The 24,175-nt window shown below is 53.5% G+C and overlaps 1 protein-coding gene across 8 annotated transcripts in view; it reads left to right on the forward strand.

The window, feature by feature from the left end:
- The first annotated feature begins 4,769 nt into the window (after positions 1–4,769).
- KCNT1 (potassium sodium-activated channel subfamily T member 1) overlaps positions 4,770–24,175 on the forward strand; it is a 77,461-nt gene continuing 58,055 nt past the window's right edge. For 5 of the 8 annotated variants that reach the window (XM_032131179.1, XM_032131182.1, XM_032131180.1 and 2 more), the window contains exons 1-2: positions 4,770–4,940; positions 17,646–17,825. In XM_032131179.1, coding sequence (XP_031987070.1) covers positions 4,810–4,940; positions 17,646–17,825 — 311 coding nt within the window. In that variant the 5' untranslated portion in view covers positions 4,770–4,809. Of the gene's footprint in view, positions 4,941–17,399; positions 17,499–17,645; positions 17,826–24,175 lie in introns of those variants that run through there. The other 3 variants (XM_032131183.1, XM_032131188.1, XM_032131186.1) reach the window with 2 other exon arrangements.

Below are 24,175 nucleotides of genomic sequence, written 5' to 3' on the forward strand. Positions count from 1 at the left end.
CAATGCTGGGAACATTTGGAAGGGGGAGCAGAGCCTGGCTTCCCTCAGCTCTGCTCGACTTCACTTAGTGAAAATGTGAAGGCTTTGGATGACGCACCGTTCTCAGGAGATGGAGCAGGAGAGGGCGGATGGATGGGATTGAGGGGGAAAATCCGGGGAAAATTGGGTTTCCCAATATAAATTTGTTCAAGTGTAAAAGCTTGAGCTCAGCCTGCCCTAGATGTCCTTCTCGGCAGGGTGGACACCCCTCTCCATGCCCACCACGCTAACCCTGCTCTCAGGCTCTTCCCAAAAGCCAGGTTGATTCCCACAGGTTCTCAAATTTTCACTTGCTGCCTGCTGCTCCAGAGACAGGTGAGAACCCCTCTGTGGAACCCACCTGGCACAACCTCCCTTTCCACGAGGCATTCCCTGTGCCCTCATGGATTCACCTGTCTGATTCTAAGGCTCAGAGATGCCCCTTATCCCCACAGCCAGGATGCTCTGTGAGCACAAAGCACTCCCAGGTCTCCAACGTGTTTTGGATGCTACACAAAGGATCCCCGTTATTCCGAGCTGCCTCTTGCAGTGTTTCACCAGCACACAGAGACCCGAGAGCACGAGGGGCTGCGGAGGGACCTGTCTGGTTTTTAATAACAGCATCAGTTGCAATAAATAGAGATGGGTGTTTAGGCCTTAGTCACCTAATAGCAATGTTTGTGCTTGAAGACATGATTCAGCTCTTGCAGGCAGTTCCTCACCTTATATTCTCTGTGGGGTTTGGGAAATGATGGAAGAAGAGGCTTTGTAAGAGTTCTACAGTGTGTGTTGCACTTGTTATTTGATATTTAATGTCCCTTTGGGTATTAAATATAAGTAGAAAACTGAAAACCAAGCCAACAATGCTGAGCACTGGCGCAGCAGACAAACAGCTCCTGTGGCTCCTGGTGTGCAGATGAAGGTGTCTTTGCTCCTGATTCAATGGCTCGCTTGATGAGACTAAAACCATGTTTTTATAGCTAAGTTTCCTGCATTCTTCTTTTTTCTTTACATTTCTTTCTTGGCACACTTTCCATCAGTCTAGGAGTTACAGAGCTCTCTCCTTTTTTATGGTATGTTTGTTCCTTCTTGAGATTAGTGGCAGCTTTGACAGCTCCCTACCTCTGTGTTCCTGGATAACGACAGCCTCAACCCCCTGTGTGTTCTGCAAGTGCTGCATTCAGCCTCAGCAATGCTGAGTTAAAACATGAGCCGAGTGGAAACAGCATAAACTTGTGTGAAACTTTGAGTTGTGAGGCCACAGGGCCAAGGAGGTTCCCCAAGTGGTCTCCCTGCCAAGATGTCAACTTGACAGAAAAGTTGCTGATTTTGCAGTGGACCAGAAGTTTCCCTGTTGTTACTAATTCTCAGAGCGTGCCTTGTGATTTGATTTTTTGATCCTTTTTTGGTGCTTTTTGCCTCGCCCTTTCATTCCCTGCAGCCAGACTGGGGCTGTGTTTGTGCCTGGCAAATGGAGATTCACATGAAATTCATTTGACATGCACAACATCCATAGCGTCGGAGTCTCGACTCAGGCTCTGATTAAATCCCATCCATGCTCTGACAACATTTCCAGCTGGGAGCAGATCCAGTGTCCCTGTTCCTGACTCCGTGGCTGCTCAGCAGCACTGGGCATTTCTCCTGGGAGAAATTTCAGCTGGAGCATTTCTCCTGGGGCCCTCCTTGCCCTGGGGTGAGGGGGTCCCTGTGTGTCTGTGTGATGCACCCAAAAAGGCGAAGCTTCCCCAAGGTCATGGGGGGAAGAGGAGCAGGGTGCAGCTCTTGAGGCTTAAATGATGCTCCAGCTCATCCTCTCCAGGTGCTGGATGGATCCAGCTGTGCTCCCACTGGTGCCCCAGGGCTGGGGAGGGGCTGCAGCCCCCCAGCCGTGGCCAAGGCTCCTGCTGGCGGGGCTGTCCCCATCGCCCTCCTGACAGGGAGGAACTGGAGGGAACTGGAGCAGGACAGGGGCCCCCCTGACACGAATCCCTGGGGCCCTGTGGGTTGCTGGACTCGGATGATGTGCTCTGCAGAAATGATTTTCTCTCACTCTCGCCTCTGACTCATCCCACTGTTGCCTCCCACAGATTTATTTATTGTTCTCCCAGACACAGAAACAGCAGAGTTGAGTCTCCCTGCCCTGTGCCAGGCCCCTCCTCGGGCAGCTGGGCTGGGATCTGTTGGAGCAGCCGGGCCTTCCCCCGCACTCATCCCTGGGGGTTCTCAAACTGGGGGTTTGCCTTCCCCAGGAGCCCCGTACGAGCCCCCCTGTGCTGCCCCCGAGCCTGGCTCTGCTCTGGAGAGCTGTTCACACACAGCAGCCGGCCCTAGAAATGGCACTCGGGATGTGCCCGTTCCTGAGTGTGCTGCTCATTCCCTGCCCAGGCGAAAAACAGCCCTGGGGTGCAGCAGGAATGTTGGGGTGCTGAAGGGGTTCCCCAGCAGAGCTGTCGGGACTGAGGGAGTCGAGAGGAGGAGGATGGTCCCATAGTCAGTGCATGAAATCCTGATTAATTGTATTTTGTGTTAATGACTCCTGGGACGTGAGGACTTGCAGCATTGGTGGCATTTTGGGGAGTGCTGCAGCTGGAGGCAGGAAGGACCAGCTCAGCCCCATGCCCCCAAAATTCTGAACCATGCCTTTGCTGAGAATACTGCCCTGCCTTCCCCTGCCTTCCGCTGCCTTCCCCCCTTGGCTTTGGGGGTGCAGGGAGTTGCTCCGTGCTGGAGCTGGGAGCAGTCCCCAGGACAAGGACTCTTTCCTAAGGTAGGATGCCACCAGGGTGCTCAGCTTGTCCCTGTGGTGCCCTGAGCAGCTGCCCTGGTCCATGGTGGGACTGGGGTGGCACCAGTGCCCTTCCAGGGCAGGGACAGGTGGAACCAGTCCCACTCTGCTGCTCAAGCTTCAGCATTTGGATGGGGATGTTCTCTTCTTCTGCCTCCTTCTCTTTCATTTCTCATTTCTCTCAGCATCTAACTGTAACTGTTTTAAATAATTCCTCCCCCACGCCTGTGTTATCACCCAGCATGTCAATACGATGCTGTGCCACCCACTGCTCTCTTCCCGGAGCTGCACGTTAACGTTTTGCACCAGATAATGTGAGGCAATTAGTGAATGGAGAATAACCTTCCCACTTAAAAGCAGGATGGGTTGGGAAGCATCACACGGGTGGATTGCACGGGGAGTATTAACTGCTTTTCTCTCCAGTGACTGCCAGTGTAGGAGAGTCCATATGGAGAGAGAGGAGGAGGAAGAGATGCTGCGGGAGAAACGAAGTCTCCAGCCCTGGCGAGAAGCGTAAAGCCCAGCGCATCCGAGTGGGGGCACTTCCCTCTGGATCCGGGGGCTGTGGCACAGCGGGGGCTGCGGCATCCAGCGTGTGCCGATGGATCACGCGAGCCCGGGAGCGGCGGCCGAGTGCGAGGGTGGGCTATCCCGGGGCCAGCGGGACTGGGAGCTGCCGGAGAGAAACCAAAGCTCTGGAAGCAGCGGGATGCCAGCGCGGACGGTGTCACCTTCCCCTGGGTGTGACTGAAGGGGGCATTGGTGTGTTGGGTGGCTGAGGTGGCAGAGGCGCGTTGCACAAGGCACAGGGGCTGTGTGGCCACTGCGTTTTTGTGGGAGCAATTCCTTTATTGGGGTATCTGCTCATCCGTACAGCTCTGGGGTCCCACGAAATGGCACCACAGCGAACGCCCCAGCGCCCACACAACGGCCTGGGCTCGGAAAGAGAAATGAAAAAAGAAGCAAAGAGGAGAGGAGCGTACCCGAGCTGGGGCAGAACGACCCCCGGGCCCTGCTGCCCCACGGCCGCCGCTGCCGTGTGCCGGGGCTGCTCAGAGGCCGCTCCCTTTGCAGCCGCTCACACCTGGCCCACTGTGGCCAGGGGACACAGTTTTGGGGCACTTCACATTTGGCCACATCATTACTGGTGGCACCTCCTGGCACATGGGGCTGAACTTGGACGAGAGGGAAGGCACCTCGGAGCCCATCCCGTTAACCCTTTTCTGGAGGCAGCCGGCTCGTTTCCAGGATGCCCACGCTGTCCCTGGGCTCGGGGCCATTCCCCAGCGGGGCCGTGTTATTGCAGCAGGGCCCCCCGGGAAGATCAACGCTCCCGGCCCGGCCGCGCAGCACGGCACAGGAATTCCCGGTGCTTGGCCGCGCTGTTTGCTTTCGGCACAACCCCGAGGCGCAGCAGCGCTCAACACAAATATTTGTGTGGGTAGTAGAAAAAATACCAAAAAAACCAAATAAAAAAAAGAAAAGAAAAAATAAAACGGAAAGGAAAGGAAAGGGAAGGGAAAAGGGAAATAAAGAAAGCCAAGCCACCCAAAGGTCGTGCTGACAGAGGCCAGAGGCCAAAGGACGCGGAGCGGGGAGGCATCACCGGCTGCTGCCCCAGCCCGGGGGTCGCGGGGGCCGGGGCGGGGCCGGCGGGGGCAGCGCCGGGGGAGGTGGCGAGCGCGGCCGCCGGTGCTCGTTGGGCAGAGCCCGGTCCCGCCCGGTGCGGCCCCGCCCATCCCCGAGCATCCCGCACCTGTTGCCGCCCGCTCCCCGCCGCGCTCCCCGCGGCGCCGCCCGGCCCCGGCATGCGGAGCTCCCGAGCGGCCCGCGGGCTGCTGCGGCGGCGGCTGCGGGGCTCGCCGTGATGGGCGGCCGGCACCGGCGGCGGGACGGCGGCGCTGGCTCTGCCCGCGGCCGGCAGCCCCCGGCCCGCGCCCCCGGCAGCGCGGGGCGCCCATGCTCTGCCCCGCCTCGCCGCTCCGGGTCCCCGCGCCGCTGCGCCGATGCCGTTCTCGGGCGAGGAGCGGAGCCTGCAGGGGATCTACAAACCGGCGGGGCCGGCGGAGGGGCGGCCGGTCTGCTCCGAGTGCTACACCAACCGCTCCTTCGTCTACGACGATGGCAGCGCCCACAGGTACCGGGGCTGCGGGGCTGGGGAGGGTCCCCGGGGTGCCCGTGCTGCCGTCGTGGGGAGCCGCGGGGCTGCGGGAGCGCGGAGCTCCCGGTGCAGCCGGAGGAGCCCCTTCTCCTGCCGGGGGGAGCCGGGCGCGGCAGGCAGGACCCCCGTTCCCCGTCCCCACCGCTCTCCCCGTGCCCCGAGCCTGGAAGAAAGTTTCTGCGGCACTTCCAGGCCTGGCTGGGGTCCCTGCGAATGCCCCCCGTGGGCACAGCACCTCGGGAATGGGCCGGTCGGGAGCTGCCTGCGTACGGGGAAGGGGTGTTTGGAGACCCTGGAGCAGTCACATCCTTCATGGGAAGAGGCTCGATGCTGTCCCTCTGTCGAGCCCAGTCCGGACCGAGGCCGTGCTCCGGGGTGTGAGGGTGAGGCAGTGTTTGGCTGAGCCCTGGAGCCACCCCAAAGCCAAGGGGCTAAACTACACCCGGGAAAAAGCTACACTCCCGTAGGTGCTGCCCAGCCCCTGCTCCAGCTTGGGGCTGGTTTTATGCCGAAGTTACAGTGTCCAGTGTGAGGGAGGGGCTGCTGTGAGAGTGGAAGAGCTGCTTGAGGAGATCAGGGGGACTCAGTGCCACCGTGCTCTTGTGGCTGGCAGCAGCAGCTGTTTCTCACAAGTGGTCCTTGCTGAAGTATCCTGGTTTTCCCTGATAAATGCTGTGTGTTATCTTTGTTCTGATTAAATTTACTGGTGTGGCTCTTCTGACTGTCACATTCGTCAAATGCCAGCTGAAATGTGCAGATGAATTGTGTGTATCAGATGCTTGGCAGGTAAGGACCTTGGCTGGGTTTGTGCCCTGGGCCGCCCAGATGTCTTCATCTGCTTGCCACGACTTAGAGAAACAATCTTGTATTCCTAAAAACCTAAATGGAAAAGAAGAAAGTCTGTTCTTTTAACTCTCAGTACATTGCCGCTGACTGGGTAATTAATAAAATCATTGAATATTGGCTTTGGGGGTTAAGTCCCTCATTGCTACCCCGCGCTGTCCTCTCTGTCAGGTGCCTCAGGACCCCCTAACTCTGGATAACACCTTTTGGTTACTTTGGGCACAGCAGGGTGGCTGTGGAGCACAGTGCTTTCCCCAAACTGCCTCATTTTGCAGCTGTGCTTGGAGTGTCTGCAGAAATGACACCCTTGAGGAGGATGTTGAATGTGTCTGTGTGTGTGAGGATCAGAGACCGGGTTGGAGACGACAGCTCCCGGAGCTTTCCAACTCCAGCGTGATGGGATGATGAGGAGCTGCTCCTCATTACTGACACTGCAGCCCTGCCCGGGGTCATTTATCCTCATCTATAGCACTACAAAATCCTTGCCCCAAGATCCTCCCGCCTGTCTCTTTCAATCTGAATAGAGGAGGTTTGTTTCCTAATTATTGTTCTACAGCTCGATGTGTTTCTAACCCCCTCAGGCTCCGGAGAGGTTGAAATGCCATTGCTTTCCATGGCTTGTCTTGCCTGCCCTTGTGCTCAGCCCTTTGCTGCCCTTCTGCAGATATTAAACAAGCTGCTTGGAGCCTGCAGGACTCGGCAGCTTCCCCGGCTCCAGCTCGCAGCAGACTGTTCTCTAATGCACTTTTCCAGAGCTGATCGGCTGAAGAAGCAGGAAAGGACTGTTACAGACAGGCTGAGGAGAAAGGGCAGGAGCAGGCAATAAGCAGCATCAGACGATGCCAGGGCCCCTGGCTGATCTGCTCTTTGCTTTCCTCTCCTGCAGCTTGGGCTGGGGGCACAAATCCTGCCAGTGGATGATCACCCACATTTAACCACCTGCTATCGCTCAGCCTCTGCCGGCTACAAGAGCTTCTTCCTCACCTCCCATGGGTTTCCCCTCCTCTCCAGGCTGCTGTAGGGTTTGTGCACAGTCCCTGGAGTCCAGCACCATCTCCTTGTCTCCTCTCTGCACTTGTAGGTGTGATGGCAGACAAGCAGAGCTGTCACCAGAGGTGTGTGTGAGGGATGTGAGAGCCAGGATAGAGCAGCAAAGATGTAGAACACGTTCACTGAACCTTCTGCTGAATGTTCAAGGGACCTCAGCTGGGCTGGCCCTGTTGAAATAAGTGGAAAATTCAATTATCCCCTCACTTAGCAAATCTAGAGGTGGCTTAAAAGCTGTTAAAGGGAAATTCCAGCTTCTCAGTTGCCTGAGTGTGGAGATGTGTGTGGAAATGTCTGTGAGCTTCCTCCTGGCCCTCTTTATAAGGGAATAATGGTCCCCAAAGTCCCTCCCAGGCAGAAAGCAAGGAGTTAATTGTAAAAGCACTTGAGAATTTGTTTGGACAGCAAATACACATTTCTGGTTCCCAGAGGGTACAAAGAGCCTGAATTTTACTTTCCTACCTCGTGGGAAATCTGGGTAAATGTTTGCACAAGGATCCACTTTGGGGAACTCAGGATTTCCTCCGGCCAGTGGCTCCGCTTCCTCCGCCTTGCCCATGTAAGGGCACTGCGGGCACGAGTGATGGATGAGCAGCCAGATGGAAGGACTCACACAAAAATATCCTGCCCGAGCCAGGGGGCCGGCGGGAGAGGCAGGGGTGGGCGGGAGGAGACTTGGATTTTCCATCCCCTGCCTCCTGCTCCTATGGCTCGTCTGAGAAGGAAGAGCTGGAAGAAGGCGGCGCTACCTGGAGCAGCTGCTTAGGAAGGTCATGGCTTTGCGTTAGACGTACGTGGCTTTTCTCAGGTGTGCTCTAAATGGCTCTTCTGGGGGATCTGTGTGGCTGCTGCTGTTTGTATCTGAGTAAACAGCCCATGGGAGCGGGAATTTGGGTGCTGTGCCATGGGTTTGGGAGCAGGATGTGGAGGGAAGGTGGGTCCCAGCTGCTCTCAAGTGGCAGAGAAGCTGAAGCTGGGGGCTGGACAGCAGCAGGCAGAGAGACTCAGGATGTGCCTATGGAATGTCAGCTCCAGGGGGCTTGGTTGGCAGGGGCTGTGCTGCAGTGGGGTCTGTTCCCAGTCCCACCTGGCTGGGCAGGCAGGACAGGGCTTTTGGCCCTAGAATTCACAGCAAGAGTTGGAGCTGTGGCAGCCAGGTTAAAAATGCCCATAGGCACCTTCTGCCACTCTGGTTAAAGCCTCTGCCTGAGTCCAAAGGCAGAAAAAAAAGAGCACTGATTAAATGGGATTCTTGTGAAGTGTGAGCACTCATCCTGGCCCAGGATGGCTCTCCCATGGCTTCTCCTGGCAATCTTTGGATGTGTCCAAGGAACTGTCTCAGTTTAGCACAAGGATGGTCCCTGCAGCTGACAGCCTCTTGTTGTCTCTAAAGTTTTCTGTTTTCTGGAAGTGAATGAGAAGATGCTTCTTTGGCAGAGCTTGCACTGAAGCAGACTCTGGAGCTAATTAGTAATCAGTTCCTCCAGGCAAGATTACCAGCTTGGACATTTCTCAGCTTCCAGAAAGTCAGCCCTGTGGACTGCAACAACTGTTGCTTTGGCTGCCCGTGGGCATCCTGGCCTTGCTGTGCTGGGAGGAATTGCAATAGGGAGCCATGAAAGTGCCAGGCCAAACACGCTGTATTTTCAGAGTGTTTATGTAGCAGAGATAAGACAGAATTCTGCTCTTGTTTTTCTCAGATGCTTAGGAAGGGGAAGTGTGAGGCTCTAGACTGCTGCAGAGGAGCACCCACCAGCACACTTGGTTCAGTGGAAAGAGTTTTTGGGACCCCTCCCTACTATTCTGCTCAAAAAAGGACCCCCAGTGTGCTGAATGCCCTCCTTTGGAGCTGCCCTTGGGTTCTGGCTTGGCCATGTCACCGTTCTCTGGAGAACAGCAAAGTAGGTCACTGCCTGTGCTCAGGGCTCTTTCTGCTCTGCAAAAATATTTACAGCATCTATTTGAATCCTCCCAATTCTCCTGCAGCGACCTCTCCCTGACCCCCACGCCTGGTTCCCGAGTGCTGCACGCAATTTGTTTTGGAGCCTGTTAACGTTTCTCTTGCATCCCTGCCAGGCTGGGCTGGAGTGTGGAACATCTCATTCATCCTTCTCATGAATAAAACCAGGCCGAGAGCCAGGAGAGCTCTGAGCACAGGTGCCTCTGGCCTGGTGTCCTTCGGAAGTGACAGAAACTGCAGGAGGGAAAGTTTAGATGGGATCTTAGGAAGAAATCCTCCCCTGTGAGGGGAGGGAGGTGCTGGCACAGGTGCCCAGAGAAGCTGTGGCTGCCCCATTCCTCAGTGTCCAAGGGCAGGCTGGACAGAGCTTGGAGCACCCTGGGATAGCGGGAGGTGTCCCTGCCCATGGGAATGAGATGGGCTTTGGGTTCCTTCCAACGCAAACCATTGTGAGATTCTGTGGCAGGGACAGAGGGCAGGGTGGAGCAGCCCTTCCCAGGGCTGGAGGTTGTACCTGTGGCTGTGCTTCCACAGCCTGGATGGTACCTCCCTTGGGATTCACCTGCTCCCTCTTGAAGCCACTGGTACCTTCTGCTTCCACAAGAGGATGGGACTTGTGTGATGCAGCTGCTCCGTGACAGAACACGCTGCTGCTCCTTTGAGCTGCTGCCCTGTGATTTCCCTGCCCTCCTGCAGCTCCTGTGATACTCCTGCTCCCTGGTTGTCCGCTCTGATTTTATCTGTTTTTCATCACGTCTCTTTTCAGGCTAAAGACTCCTCCTGGTCTATTTGGCCTCGCCTTGCACAAAACACTTTATAACCCACAGTTATCTCTGATGCCATTCTCTGTGCTGTTTCATCTCTGAGGAGGGGAGCCAGAAATGTGTGTGACTCCATGGTGGGCTTGTCTGGAATGAAAATCCTTCCCTGACATTTGGGGTTTTGACCACCACTGAGAGCCGTTGGCTTTGTGGCATCATCCACTGTGACTCTGGCTCTTTTCTGAGTGCTGATTTGCACTCAGACCTCTTCGTGCCTGTGCAGGAAGATGATTGTCCCCCTCTCCCTTTGGATCAGCTGGAATTTACTGATGCTAATTTTTGTCTGACATTTTATCGTGAGGTCGGTCAGTGCCACAAGATCTTCCTGTTTACAGTCTGGCTTTGACTTGGCTACACCAGATAATTTGCAGTCATTCCCATCCCTTCTGAAGCCATGGAACAGTGGAGAACCTTGTGGGACCCCACTGATATTTGCTTCAGCACCCCCCTTCTGTTTTTCTCCTGCCTTCCAACCCAGGAGACATCTCCCCTTCATCCTATCACATCCTGGCTTGGCAGGTGTGTTGACAAACCTGCCTCTTGGGGGTTTATTTCTGCAAGACTTTGTATTTTTGAACAGTGTGAAAAGACTCTTCCTCCTCCCACGTCCCTCTATTATTTTCTGCTTCCATAGCAGGGGCTGTTCTGCAGGAGTCTGGAGCATGGAGAAGTTTTTTCTCCACACTCCAACCCTTGCTGCTTGTAGCAGCTTGGGGCTGGGCAGAAGGGAGGATTTTCCCAGCAGTTTATTAGCAAGAATTAGCACTTTCCTCATCTTGCAGCCTTTCTATTTTCACGTGAGCCTGGAAGCTACTGGGCACTGACAAATGTGGCAGAGGATGTAACAGCTTGGGGTGAGGGGGAGTGAGATATCGCCAGGATTGCGTCCCTTGGGATATCATAGACACAGGCAAGGGTGGAGGGTTGGTTATTGGCTCTCCAGGAACAGCTCTGGAGGCTGTGGCAAGGGAATTGTTCTCTTTTTAGTTTAATAATCTGTTTAGGTTTAAGATTTGTCGTGGTTGGTTGGCATGAATCATGAGCCTGGTGCTATCCCTGCGTGCTGCAGCACCCTGTCATTAAAGGCTGGGCGGTTTTCCTGAGGAGTCTGCTGTGCACAGCCTCCGAAATCCCCAGTGGGACTGGCGGGGCCTCGCCCTGAGGGATTGTTTCTCTGCCAGCGAGTCCTGGTTGCTTCATTTCTTGAGCACTGGGGTTGATTCAGCTTTAAAAGAATTTGCACGTGCTCCCAGGCCACCCTACAAACCCAGCGCTGGGATACGCAGAAAAAGGGTGATGTCCCTGCTGGGAAAGGGCGGGACACTCCGGGAAACCTCAGCAAGCAGAGATGGGGCCTGGTGTGATCCATAAATAGCCCTGATGGCTGAGTCAGGAGTTTCCTGGCAGGGTTGGTGACCTTGGCTCTGCAGGCTGAGCGTGTTTGGGGTTTGCCCCTTCTCCCGAGGCTGATCCTGGGTGCTGGGAACGAGGCCCTCGGAGCCCTGTGCTCAAGGACATTGGGATGGGGAGCAGAGCTGTGTCCTTAGGAAAGCAGGCTTGCGATGATGTGCTGCAAGTGATCAGCTGAGCTAATTTGCATTTTATTTGCATATTTACACAACAGAGTAAACTGGTTACAAGTCAAAGAATCACAGAAGGGTTTGGGCTGGCAGGGACCTTAAAGATCATCCAGTTCCAACTCCTGCTATGGACAGGGAACCTTCCACAGACCAGATCGGTTCTACCAGACCTTGCACTGCTCCAGTTGGTTTTTCTTTTGATACCACTTAGTACTGCCAGGAAAACATGAGGAGGCCCCAGCCCAGGCCTGAGGAGCAGGAGCTGGTCCCCTCACCTGCCAGGAACCCAGGATGTGCAGGATGAGCTTTCCCTCCCTCCTTTCTTCCAGTGTTTTTTGGGCTTTGCAGTCACTAGGGGCATCAGCATGGCTTGTTTGTCTTTATGCCTGCTGGGAACCCCCAGCACTGCCAACCCTTCCTGATGGGATGCTGTGGAAAAAGGGGATGGCTGTGGGTCACTCCCCCTGGATCCCTTCCCTTGGCAGGGCCACCAGTGCTAAGTTTCTCTGGGACTGGGGATGCCGAGCTGCCTCTGCCACTCGTGTGCTCCGTGTGCTGCTGTGGGATCAAAGAAGAGGGAAAAGGCTTCTCTGTGGGCTGTGGCTCCTGTGAGCTCTGCCCTGTCCCACAAAACATTCGTGTGCACCAGGCCAGAAGGGATGGGGAGATGTGGGGCTGAACTGCTAATGCAGGGCTGTCTAAAGAGAAAAGCGGCTCTGGACCTGGAAGGTACAATTTCTACTTTTATCTTCTAGAAAATAGCATTTGCCAGCGGGGGAAAGGCTTGTGGAGCTTTGCACTGACTCACTCTTCCTGTTCATTTTCCACGTGAAACACACAAAATGCTAATTTCTCCATGAGGCCTGTGGTGCTAAATTGCCTGTGCTTGTTGGAAGCGATGGATGGATTTGTCACAGGGCTCAGCAGCTCTGGAGAAGTTCTGAGCAACAGCAGCTCCTGACGTGGACAGTCCAGCTGTCTGTGGAGATGGGAATTTGGATGCAGGAATTGGATCTGGGAGACAGAGCGCTTCATACATTGTGAGTGTGTGTGTATATATAGAGATGTGCAGCTGTTGCACCCAAAACCAGGACTTGGGCCAAAGCCGCTCAGGCTACAAGGGAATAATGACTTGGGTGTTGGGATGGGCCTGTTCACATCCCTCAGAGCTCTTTAAACTCTTAGAATCCAAAACCATGAAACCCACAAGCATCATATGAGTAACGGTGTCTCCATGAGCGGTGACCGTGAGTCACAGTGAGAGCTCTGCGGAGGGAGAGGGGACGGTGGGATGAGCATCTGGGGCTCTTCCTCAACGAGCCAAGACAGAACCAACAGTGACTTGGCTGCTGCTCACAGAGAGAGGTGCTGGCAGGGAAAGCAGCTCTGAAATGAGCACCCTGGCTCTTCCGTGGGGATGTCCCTGCAGGGCAGTGCCTGGGCAGGGGGATGCTGAGCCGGTGTGTGAGGCACACGTGCCATGGGGCCTGTCCCACGTGTGCAGAGCTGCTGCCTTCCCTCCCTGCCTGGTCGTTGCCCTCTCCTCAGCTGTGCTGTGCCAGCTCTGCCACCCCTCCGTGCTAAGAGCAGTGCCAGCCCTGCTGCAGTGGCTAGGAGGGAGGGATGTTCTGCCTTCCAGCCCGGCCCTAGGGACCAAATCTGTGTCCCCACGAACTCCAGCCATTAGGAGACCCCACAGGGATGTCACTCAGAGGGGAAAGAAACCCCAAACGAAAAAGAGAGGGGAGAACAACTGTAACCTGGTAACCAGAAGAGCTGTGGGAGGAGAAACAAACACCAGATGATTGTGTATATTTAAATAACTATAGGAAAAGAAAGGGCAGCATTTCCTGTATGGCTTGGCTCCCTGGAGAGGCTTGGAGAGCCTGGGGGTGGCTGGGCTTGCCAAGGATGAACCAGGATGCAGGGCCAGGCTCTGCAGCCATGGCTGGGTCAGGGAGGACAGGACATGGCACAGTCCTTGCTGTCCTGGAGCAACCTGGCCCCAAGGACCCTCTGGAGAAGTGTCCCAGCCCTTGAGTGCAATCCAGACACTGTCACCCCATGATCATCCGGGCCAGCAGAGCAGCTGGAGACTCCTGCCCAACTAGTGCCCATTTGCTGCCCAAAGGTTGGGTTCTGCCAGCAGATTGCGTCCTGTGTCGGTGCCAACAGCAAGAGAAAGGGCAGACACTGTGTGTGATTCTTGCTCCAGTGTTTCAGCCAGGGATTGTCCTTTCCATCCCGTTAGAGGCACAGGAGGCACAGCAGAATGTGAAGAGAAGTGGCTTGGCCCAGGGAGGGGATGCTGATGTTGGACACGAGGTGCTTGCTTTCCTGGCTGCACATCCAGACTCCCTGGCCATCCTCCTGGGGGAAAGATGGGGTTAGAACAGACGGCTGCCAGCAGGACCTCGTGCCTCTGGCTCCTTCTACAGCTTGGAGTGGGAGAGGAGAGGTTTAGACTGGAGGTTGCTCAAGGACTTGCCCCAAACGTGGGTTCACCTGTTCTCCAGCCCTCAGAAGGAGGAGAGGAAAAGCGTTCCGGGAGGGCCTCCAATAGCTTTTGGTGCTGGCAGAGCAGAGGTGTCACTGAGTGCTTTGGAGCTCCTGAGGGTGCCTGGCAGGTTTGGGCAGTTCCATCACACAGGTACCACAGCACGAGTGTGGGGTCTGTGATGACCCCGGGAGGTTTGGGATTGGTTTGTGGCGGGAAGCAGGAGGATGCTCTGTGGGTTTTGTGGTGTGCAATGTGCATGAAAGCAGAGGAGGAACTCGGGCTGTGTCCTTCCTCTTCTTTGACAGATGTAGTCACAAATAATAATGGGAATCCTACTGTTCATTACTACAAGCTCCCTGCCTGTGGGTTTCCTCTGAGGCAAAGCTGCCTCTTGGATCTGGGGACCTGACGAGCTCTGAGGAGCTCCAGAGAACACGTGGCACTGCAGAGCCACAGGGAGCTCTGTGGGCTCTCACTGGTCTTGTGCCGGCACTTCCAGCCCCGGGGGATGCTGCTGTCAGCAGCGAGGCTCCCTGCGTGTCCCAGGTGGAATCAGCAGGGCAAGAACGTGGCTGGGAGCAGCCCAGGCACAGGAAAGGATTGAAGGACCCCAAGGCAGGTGCGGCTCCGGGGCTCCTGTGTTTGCTGCACTGGGCGGTGACCGGGTCTGGCTGCGGTTTAACGGGAGCAGAGGCCGGGGGGGTGTCTGGTCTGGGTCACGCACGGTTCGGTCCCAGCTCCCGCGGTCCCAGGAGGCTGAGCAGGGGCGTGTCCCGCTCCCGATGGCTGCGGGGAGCTGGCCAAGCTGGGGGAGAGACGGAGCCGTAGCGAGAGAGTGGAAGAGTGTTGAGGTTTCCATATGCTGACTGCAGCTCGCTTTTTTAGTGGTACATGGTTCTGGAGGAAGGAAGGAAAGGGATGATAAAAATAAAGCTGCGGTTCTGTATTTAGCTATAAACCACTCCAGGATTTTTTTTTTTTTTTATAGTATTTGAAGACTATGCAATAAATGAGCTTGTTCATGAATTTTTTATTTTATACCACTACAGCTTTGAAGAAGTAGCCAGGTTGCAGTGGCATTTCCATAGCTCAGGATCCCTGTGTTTGGGAGGAGAGGCTGCAAATCCTCTGTGCCAATGTCAGGAGATCTGTGTGCAGTGCAGGAGCACTTTTGTCGATGACATTGATGTGCAACATCTCAAAATCTCTGTGTAATTGATAAAGACATTTTAACAAACAAGCGAATGCAGTGTTTCTTGTAGTGAAGCTTCATCCAGAATAAACAAATGTGCCAAAATTTTAAAATTCTGAATGATTTTGTATGCAAGAATAAGAGAAAATACATTCAAAGTGTAGCTGCGACTGCCAATAGGAGAAGAAACTCAGATGCAAGTAGCAGAAATTGTGTTTCCAGAGCTGCTGATATAATTGGATTTTACTACAGTTTCTAAATGCTGAGAGAGGACAGTGGTAAATATTTGCTTTGTTTCATGAATATGACACATGATCTGAGGCCAGGATTGATGGATTAATTAATCTGGAAAAGAATCACATGGGATTAAAAAAACAACAGCACCCAAACCCTAAAAGATGGACATTTGATATCCAAGAGAATGGCTGGGCATAGCTGTGAGCATCCATAACGCCCAGAGGGTGCAGGATAAGGATGGACCTCCCCGTCTGGACCCACAGTGGGAGCTGTGGAGTGTCAGACAGGGTGGCAGCTGTGGGTAAAGGTGCCCTTTCCAGGTGGCAGTCAGTGTGTCCGTGGCTGTGCAGCCGGAGCACTCGGCCTTTCCTCTGGGGAAGGAAACGAGGTGCTCCTTTAAACAGGCACTTCATAATCACTGGAGAGCACTGAGTGTGACAGTCTCCTTCAGGTGCAATTATAATCACCCCCATTTGGAGTCGGGCACCTGGCTCCCCACTTTAAACCGTGGTTATAATAAGAGAGTGGGTAATTTTTCAAAATTGCATTTTCCCTCGCTGAAATTTGCATTTCAGGATGCTGCCCTGATGCCCTAGAAACAGCGTGCTTTTGGCCTAATTTGTCATGGTTAAGCTCTAAGAGGAAAGACTTAATTGTGGCTTTCTTTTTTGTGTGCTTAATGTTAGATCCTCGTTTGCAACATGAGCTAGAGGCGATCAGCAAACTTCGGTGTTTGTATCAGTCGACCCAGAGGGAGCGCTTGAGTTGACAGGAGTTTGGCTTGATTTATCTTAAAGACCAAGTTTTGGATCAATGAGTAGCAGAGAATAACCTCCCTGGTGCCCAAGGCCTTGCACAGATGCATTAGTCAGCGCACGGCCTTGGCTGCACTGTGCATATGGCAGCTAAAGGGATTGCAAAGCTCGGGGGGGGAATAGAATTAAGTGGCAAATAACATCAGTGAGAACCATCTGAAGCGCTGAGAGTGAGCAGGGTTGTCTTCTGGGGCTCTGTTCAGCAGAAGTTCTGCATGCTGGTTGCTCTTCTGGAAACTTGGGAACAACAGCTGAGCAGGACTTTGGAATCTGGTCAGCTGGGAACTGATTTACAGGGGCCTGAGTTGTTAAAGATAGAAAATGATCTGAGGAGCCTCGGCTCCCATCCCTGCGGCAAATCCCTGGGTATCTGCTCAGTGCCAGTTCAGCAGCCAGCTGCCAGAAGCTCTTTTGCCTGTGTTTAGTTTGTGCAGGGTGTACTGGAGGCAAAGCTGTGGGAAGCTGCTGGGAATGGATTGGAGAGGCTTTGGGTGAGACTCTTGGAAGTACATCGCACAGGAGTTGGAGTCTTTCAGCTATTTGCTGCCTCACACTCCGAAGTTACATGTGAGGCACAAAGAACCAGCTCAGAGGCACCATTTCTCTTCCAAGCTCTCCCTGTCCTCCCCTCTTCCCACAAAGGGTCTGTGAAATTGGTGTTCCTGTCATGGCATGGATGAACTTCACTGATGAAGCCAAACCAGGAAGGATCAGGACCTTGGCTCCTGCCTTTGGTGTCTCTGCAATGAATAGCTTTGCTGCTTTGTAAAGGGAAGTTTCAGCTCAATCCAAATCTGCTGTGGTCGGTAGCTCGAGCTGACAGGTAGCAGGGTCGTACCCACGTTCTGGCTGATAAATGAGCTTTGAGAAAAGAGACCAAAGAAAGCCCTTAACCCTCTGAAATAACCTCTGAGAGCTGGTTGAGTTTAATCTCCTCTCTGTGTGTAGTGGCCACACACAGCTGTCTTTGAGCCATCACCTTGGGTCTCTCCCAGGCACTGCCATTCCCCACCCCTCGATCGGAGCCACTGGCATGCCAAGGGATGGGTGATGTATCCTCCTGGCCACGACACCTGGCAGCTGGACAGGCGACTGAGTCATCAGCGTTCGTGGTTTCTCATTTAATCCTGGGGCTCTTCAGATGATTTAAGTGCCAGCAGTCCAGAGAGCAGGTTGTGCTTCTGCTTCCAGCACGGCTGTGGAGCCATCGCCTTGCCTGCCTCCCATCCCTACTTTTCGTTGCGGGGGGGAGGCTGGGGGTGGATCTGGGTTTGGCTGTCAGCTCTCGATTATCTTGCGAGCAGTTTTATTTACTTCCCGGCAACTGGGCTTTGCCATTGGCTCCTCTTGCTCTCCGTCGCTCGCCTGCTGAGCAGCAAATGTCCTGTGCCCGGCGCCGCTCTGCGGGGCGCTCCGGGGGACCGCGCTCCGCGCCCTGCCCGCCCCGCCGGCCCCTCTGCTGAGCCGGCGGAGCCCCGAGCCACCCATGCCCCCGGGGGGAGCGCTCTGCAGGGGGGGCACGGCCGCCTGCCCCGCAATGTAATCGCGGCCGGGGGGTGCGGTGCGTGCGGGGTGCGGGTGGCGCGGGGCCGGCCCCGGGGGAGGCGCTGGGGAGGGCGGCGGGGGCGGGCAGGGCAGGGCTCCCCCTTCGCCCCCCCATCGCCGCTGTCCCCTTCTCTCCCGCAGGCTCTCGTCGCCCGGCGGCTGCGGCGACGGGGACGGCGGCGGGAGCCGCAAGAGCGGGGTCATTCTGGACATCGCCTCCCTGAAGATGACGGAGCTGGAGTCCGAGGTGCTGCCGCTGCCGCCCCGGTACCGCTTCCGCGATCTGCTGCTGGGGGACCAGTCCTTCCAGAGCGACGACAGGTTCGGGGCGCACCGCGGGGACACCGACCCGCCGGGAGGGACACGCGGACCTGGGACACTGCCGGGGATGGGGACGCGTACCTGGGGTGGGGGGGACACACGTGGGACACCCGCGGAGCCCCCGCTGGGACACCCGCGCGGCGGGGAGGGGACGCGGAGCTCTCCGCGGTGCTGCTCCCGCGGGCGCGGAGCCGACACCGCCCGGCGCGGAGCTCTCCGCGGTGCTGCCGGCGGCTCTCGGCGGGGGAGGCTGGGGGGCACCGGGGCGTTCGGAGCCCGCGGGCACTGGGATGTGCTGGCAGGAACCAGCGGCGTGTGGGACCGCTGGGATGTGCGGGTGTGCAGGGGGTGGAGGCCGCGGGTGGCTCGGAGAGCTGGCTCCCGGATCATCTGGGTGCTCCAGGGTGCTGGATGTGCTGGGAGTTGTGGGTGTACTGGGTCAGCAGACGCTACGCTGTGTGGGCAGCTTGCTGAGTCCTGGAGTCCCATGAGGGGCTGGCAAGCAGGAAAAGGGAGCGATGTCTGGGAGAGGGTGTGGGGTGGTGAAGTGAGGGGCTGGTGGAACTCCCTGTGACACCATGTGCGGAATTTGGGCTGAGCACATCGGTTTATTTTGGGGGGGATGGCTCCTCCAGGCTGTTCTTGGCCGCTGTCTTTGCAGCTGGGAGTGCTGATGGTGGCAGGGTAACCCTAAAGAGCTGCTGGGGTTGTGGTGCAACTCTCCCTTCCTTGGGCTGACCACAGGAATGGCCTTTATGTGCTGAGCACCAACCCGCTGTTCCTGGCTGGGATTTATCCCCAGGCTGAGTGAGCAACAGAAGGAATGCCATGAGTGGCAGGTGAATTCCATGGGCAGAGCAGTTAAATGAAGAGGAACGAGCACCTTCCCTTCAACTCTGTTCATATCATAAATACCCAGGAGCTGCAGTGCTAATGGGGAGTCAGGAGGATTTTTATCTTTCCCCACCAATTAATTGCATGATGCAAACAAAGGGAGATGTGATTCTTGTCGGAAAAAACCTTTCAATTACTGGTTAGTCCTTGACTAGCTGCTGTGTGCTTGCTACACCTGCATCAAGGCTTTTGCACATCTCTCTTAAAAGATAATTTCATTTTTTTAGATGTACAAGTGTAATGCAAAAAAAAAAAAGAAGTGAATTTGGCTTTGAGACTGTGAATGTGGGTTTTACAAATGTTCTCTATAAGTGTTCCTAACTTTTATCACTGCATAAAATTGGTCTGGCTTGAAAATGAGTCTGCGATCCTGGAGGTTTTAAAGCCCAGATTTCCTTAACAGACACTTAAACATTAATACAGTTTTATGGCACCAGTTGAGAAGTGAACATGAAATTCTGGCTGCAGAAAATGTCTGGATTTCACAATGGTTGTGATATGGCTCATTTGGTCAAGTTTGAGGGTTTAATAGTTTTCGTATTTAAGTATTTGAAAGCATCTGGAATATGGAAGATGGCAATTGCAGATTGTGTTCTTTCTGTATTTCTCTGGTTACACCCCTTAGCCTTCATTTTGCTCTAGATTTGAGTCTTTCTGATTCAGCATATCTCTTTAATTTTAATGGAGAGATACTCTGGGTCATTTTGTTAATTCATTAGCCTTGTTTCTCAAGAATTCATTAGCCTTGTTTCTCAAGAATTCATTAGCCTTGTTCTCGGTTTCACAGGCTTTGTGCTGCTTTCTTTGGTTGTTTGATTCCCCCTTCCTCTGGAAAATACCGCTAATTCCATCGTGTCTGGGAACGCAGAGCTGTGAGCCCACATTTGCTGTTCACTGGAGCCCACTTGACTTCGCTGCGAGCCAAGATGAGCTGTGGGCTTTGGGAAATATTGCTGTTAGGCCTAAGTTCCAGTCCAAGTCATTAATAACAGTGGGACCTTGTGGCTGAATCAAGCTCGCTGGTGTAATTATGACTAGTTCATTAGTCTGTTCCAAACCCACTGAATCAGGAGCTGATTTTGGCTGGCAAAGAAAAAAATGAAAAGCAGAAAGACTGTTTGGCTTTGCCGTGCCTGTGGATGATAAGAGTTGTGCTTTGAAGTGCTTTGTTACAGCCCTGACAGGGACGTGCTGAGGAAAATTCCCCCACGTAAACCCTGCGGGGAACCATGACTGGTAAAACAGAGCTTGTTGGACTTAGAGGTGTAACACTGAGGGAAAACGCCTGTAATGCTGAATATCTCATTTATTTATGAAAGGAATGCTTAAAACATTTGTGTCTCAAATATCTGCTTTTGAACATTACCCTGGAATGAGAGTGTGCTGCTGGAAGTGAGGAGGTTTCTGGGGTCAGCAAAGACCAAAAGGATGGGAGGCCATAGGGGAGCCCAGGTTTTGCTGCTTCTGGAGAATTAAAACGCTTTCTGTTAGAGATGAATTAGTGCATCCTCATCACAGAGGGTGCTGAATAGACACCAACCCTGGGCTGAGGTAAGGGAATGAGGTAATGCTGGAGCTTGAGGAGATGAGAGCTCGTTGGAACAAGCAGATAATTAGAGAGCTGTGGTACAGTAGGAGGAGAGAGTTGTCCAGATAACCTCCGGAACGGAAGGAACTGATCAGTGAATGGGAGGTGGAATGGGTAAATTAGGCTGCTCCTAATTTACTTTTGTTTTTAGAATGTGAAAGATGAACCCGGTCGGTCTAACTGAGCAGGGCTTGCTCTTTGGCAGGTAGACTGATTGACAGGAGAATTAAAATAACACTTTGAACGCCGCGTGGTGGATGCAATAAATTGGCCAGGAAGCAAATAGGAAACGGCTGACTGGAAAGGGAATGTGGGAGGTAAATGGATTTGTGAAACAGAGAGAGAGAAGCCTAATGACAACCAAATCTAGAGTTGTCAAGTTGAAGTGCTCCTTCCAGGATCATCTTACTCATCTTTGGAACTCACTACCATGAGGTGGTGGAAGGCTTTGGGCTTAGCTGTATTTAAATTCTGGCCTTGACATTTCTGCAAGGCAGGTCCTTGGGTTAGAGAAACGGGATTAGGTGTCATTCAGCTCTGAATTTCCAGAGGGTACAAACTGCTCTCAGGGCAAGGATCTGACTGAGAGGGACTGGGAGGTGATTTCTCCTTTGGGGAGGGAAGGTTCTCTTTGGGAACCTTGCAGTCACCTCCGCTGTCTGGCATTAGTCCTGCCTGGTTCAGAAGTTTCTTTCCCTTTTGGAAGGTGCTGTCAATGCCAGTACTGGGAGAAAAATTGATTTGTTCTGCTTGCTTATGGCAGAACTGCATTTCTTACCTCACTGATGTTTTGTGGACATGAGAGCACCCGGAGCCTCAGCAGCAAAGGCAGAGTTTGAGGTGTTGAGCCTGTAGCAAAGAGAAGGTGAAGAACTGGGGGCACAAACACCGCTGGGGCCTGGCTCCCTCCTCACATTCCCGGGTATGGGAATCCTCTGTGCCATGGAGCTGTGGGAGCAAGGCCAGGGGGTGCTGGGGGGAGGGAGAAGGAGCTGAGCACAGCATCCCCTCGGAGCTGTGGGCTGGGCTCTGCCAGCGAGGCTCCTGTTCTGAAGTGATGCTGCAACTGCTGATTAAAGGCAGCTGAGAAAGCACATCTGCTGGATTGATAAATATTGTTTCATACCCCAAGCTGTGGCATCCCTTTGATGTTTGCTGTCCTGACTACGGCAGTTTTTGATCTGCTGCATTCTCTTTTCTTGGACAGTGCTGACAGCTGGGCTGGGACACGTATAAAAAAAAAGCCCATAAATAAAATTAAACTGTATCTCAGAAAAGTGTCATTAGGAGCTTATTTGTTGCCTAATTTAAATAGTCTGAACACTTTCCAGAAAATCATCGTCAGAAGCCACAGTCCTATTTCCAGTAGCAAGAAGTAATGGATGTCACTTTGATTAAGTGCATTTTTCTGAAGCTAATTATCAGCAAGGAATCATTTTGATGGATGAGAATGTTTGGAAAAGCTGCTTGTGCAGAAGAATTCAGCAACATCTCCATAAAATTTTAACATCTCCTATTTCAAATCAAAGATATTTTGGATGTTGCATAACCAAGAAAAGAGGAGCTTGACAACTGGGGCCAATTCTTTTAAGTTTCTGCTTTCAGTTTATTTAGAGTCTGACAACTTCTTTGTCTGTGACCTGACATCTGGTCTTTGCCTCTTTAATTTGTCACTAAGTGGTGGCTGTAAATCCTGGGTCAGATTATGCTTGGCATGAGCAAAGTGAAGTGCTGCAATACCAGCCTTGGAGGATCTTATCCCTGCAGTGTTCATGCTAACATGCCCCAAGTGACTTCCTCATCAAATGCATCATTACATTAATGGGGCTGGGCTGTTCTGTGTTCCCGAGTCAGGTTCCCTGAATATGTCTGTGGCTGAATCCCCACTTCATTGCCATTTGATTGAACGGCCAATTTTCCTCATTTTATTTGGCCGATGCAGATGCTAATTTGAAAACTCCAATTTGTATCCAGGAGTTAGAGACATTTATTTCCGTGCTGGTGAGGTAATGGCCAATATTTTAAGTCACTGCAATGTCTGCTCAGGCTGTAGCATCTGTGCCAGTGAAGGTTTGTACCTGGAATTAGGAGATTCAGCTCTGGTGCTTGTGTGCCACAAAATTCCCCTGAGGAGTGCTCTTCATCCCCCAGCAGTCTGACCCCGTGCTTGTAAAGCAGGCTGAAGGCATTTATTGCTAATAATTCCTTCAACAATGGTGTTTAGACCCATTTCCACCAGCCCTGGGTGCAGAATCTCTCAAGGGACGACTCAGTGATGCTGCCTGAACAAACCAAGTAACAAATGACACGGGAGAAGGTGGTGGAATCCCACACAGGAACTTGGGAGTGCCTCTGTGGCCAGCGGAATTGAATTGCTTCTCCTCTGCTTCTGCCACCTGGCAAAACGAAATCAAACCAAATTCAATCCCCAGATCCATCTAAGTTGTTGGAGAAGCTGCTGGCCAGGAGCAGCCGGCTGGACACACTGTGCTCCCCCAGAGAGGCTCATTCCTGCTCCTGGATCAAATGGGAACGAGCATCCCAGGCCTCCAGTCCTGCCCACAGCTCTTACGGAGCACGGTGTGGTAGGTCCAGAGCAGCAGAGCTTAGAGCAGGGTAGGGGAAACTCCTGGGGCAGGGTGTTGGTGCTCCTAAATCTGCTGCCAGCCCCATTTGCCCCATGACATGGAGGAATAACCATGAACCCCACATTCCACAGCCCTGTGTGGTGTGGGCACCTCCTCTCCAGCAGCTCCTCAGTCTTAACAGAGGCAAACCCAACATGTGTTGCCCCTGGATTCCTCAGCCCAGCTCCAGATGGGATACACTGGGATGAAGAGCACTGGAAGCCTGTGGCAGCTTTATGAAATTGATTTGGGTTTTCTTGTGTTTGTAGGTTTTTTTAATGATAGCATTCTTAATTGAGGTTTGTTTTTCGAGTTGTTCTGAAAGGCTGCAGGGATGGTTCCCAACGCTGTGTCTTAATTGCTGTGCTGCTTGGAGTTTCTTTAATTGATGTTCCCTTGCAGCTACTGGTGTGCTCTGGTGTCTTCATCTTAAGGCAGGTACCCCTGGACATTGGCAGGAGTCCTAGGAAAGTTATGAAAGTAATAGAGCAAAGAAGAAATGCGGTTCTCTCGTAATTGTAACTATTATTTTATTTTAAAAAATGGCCATTGCTTTTTTTCAGGGATATTGTTTTCACTGTCAGCAGTGGGCCCTTGCTTGCAATAAAAGTGTGTGCACATAGCAGGCTGGTGGAACGAGCAGAGGTGCCCTGGAGTGCTGCTGAATGCACGGCTGTGCCCTGAGGAGAAGGAAGAACAACATTGATTTTCGGTTATTTAGTGCAATTTAACACTGTGGGCTCAAATTTCCATCCCTCCCTGGGGCGGGTTTTTTTCCCGTTTATTTACTTTCCCTTTGGTTTCTTTTCTGTTTATTGAAAGGGAAAACAGCGTTTCAAGGTGTTGAAGATACCTGAGTGAAGGGGAGCATGAGCAAGGGGGCTGCAGGTGCTCAGCGAGGTGGGCACGTTCCCAGGGGAGCCCCTGGGGCCTGGCATTGACCTTGCTCATGGAAAATTAAACACAAAATGGGCAAAATGAATTGTTTTACTCCCCTCAGCCAGTTGTATGGGACACACTGATAGTCCTGACTGAAAGTTTTCCTGGCAAACAGAGTGCAGAGGGACACGAGCAGTGCTGGAGTCTTGGCTGCTGCTGTGGTTAACTGGGGCAAAGCTCCTTCCACGTGTTCTTGGCGTGACACTGAAGCCTGATGGGGCTTCGCTGGCTGCTCCTGGTGCATCTCTCTGCCAGGGGCTCCTTGGAGCTCCTGTGCCACTTCAGCCTGCTGGGAAAGGGCA

This window comes from Corvus moneduloides, chromosome 21 (assembly GCF_009650955.1).
Source record: "Corvus moneduloides isolate bCorMon1 chromosome 21, bCorMon1.pri, whole genome shotgun sequence".
In the NCBI taxonomy this organism is placed as follows: Eukaryota; Metazoa; Chordata; class Aves; order Passeriformes; family Corvidae; genus Corvus; species Corvus moneduloides.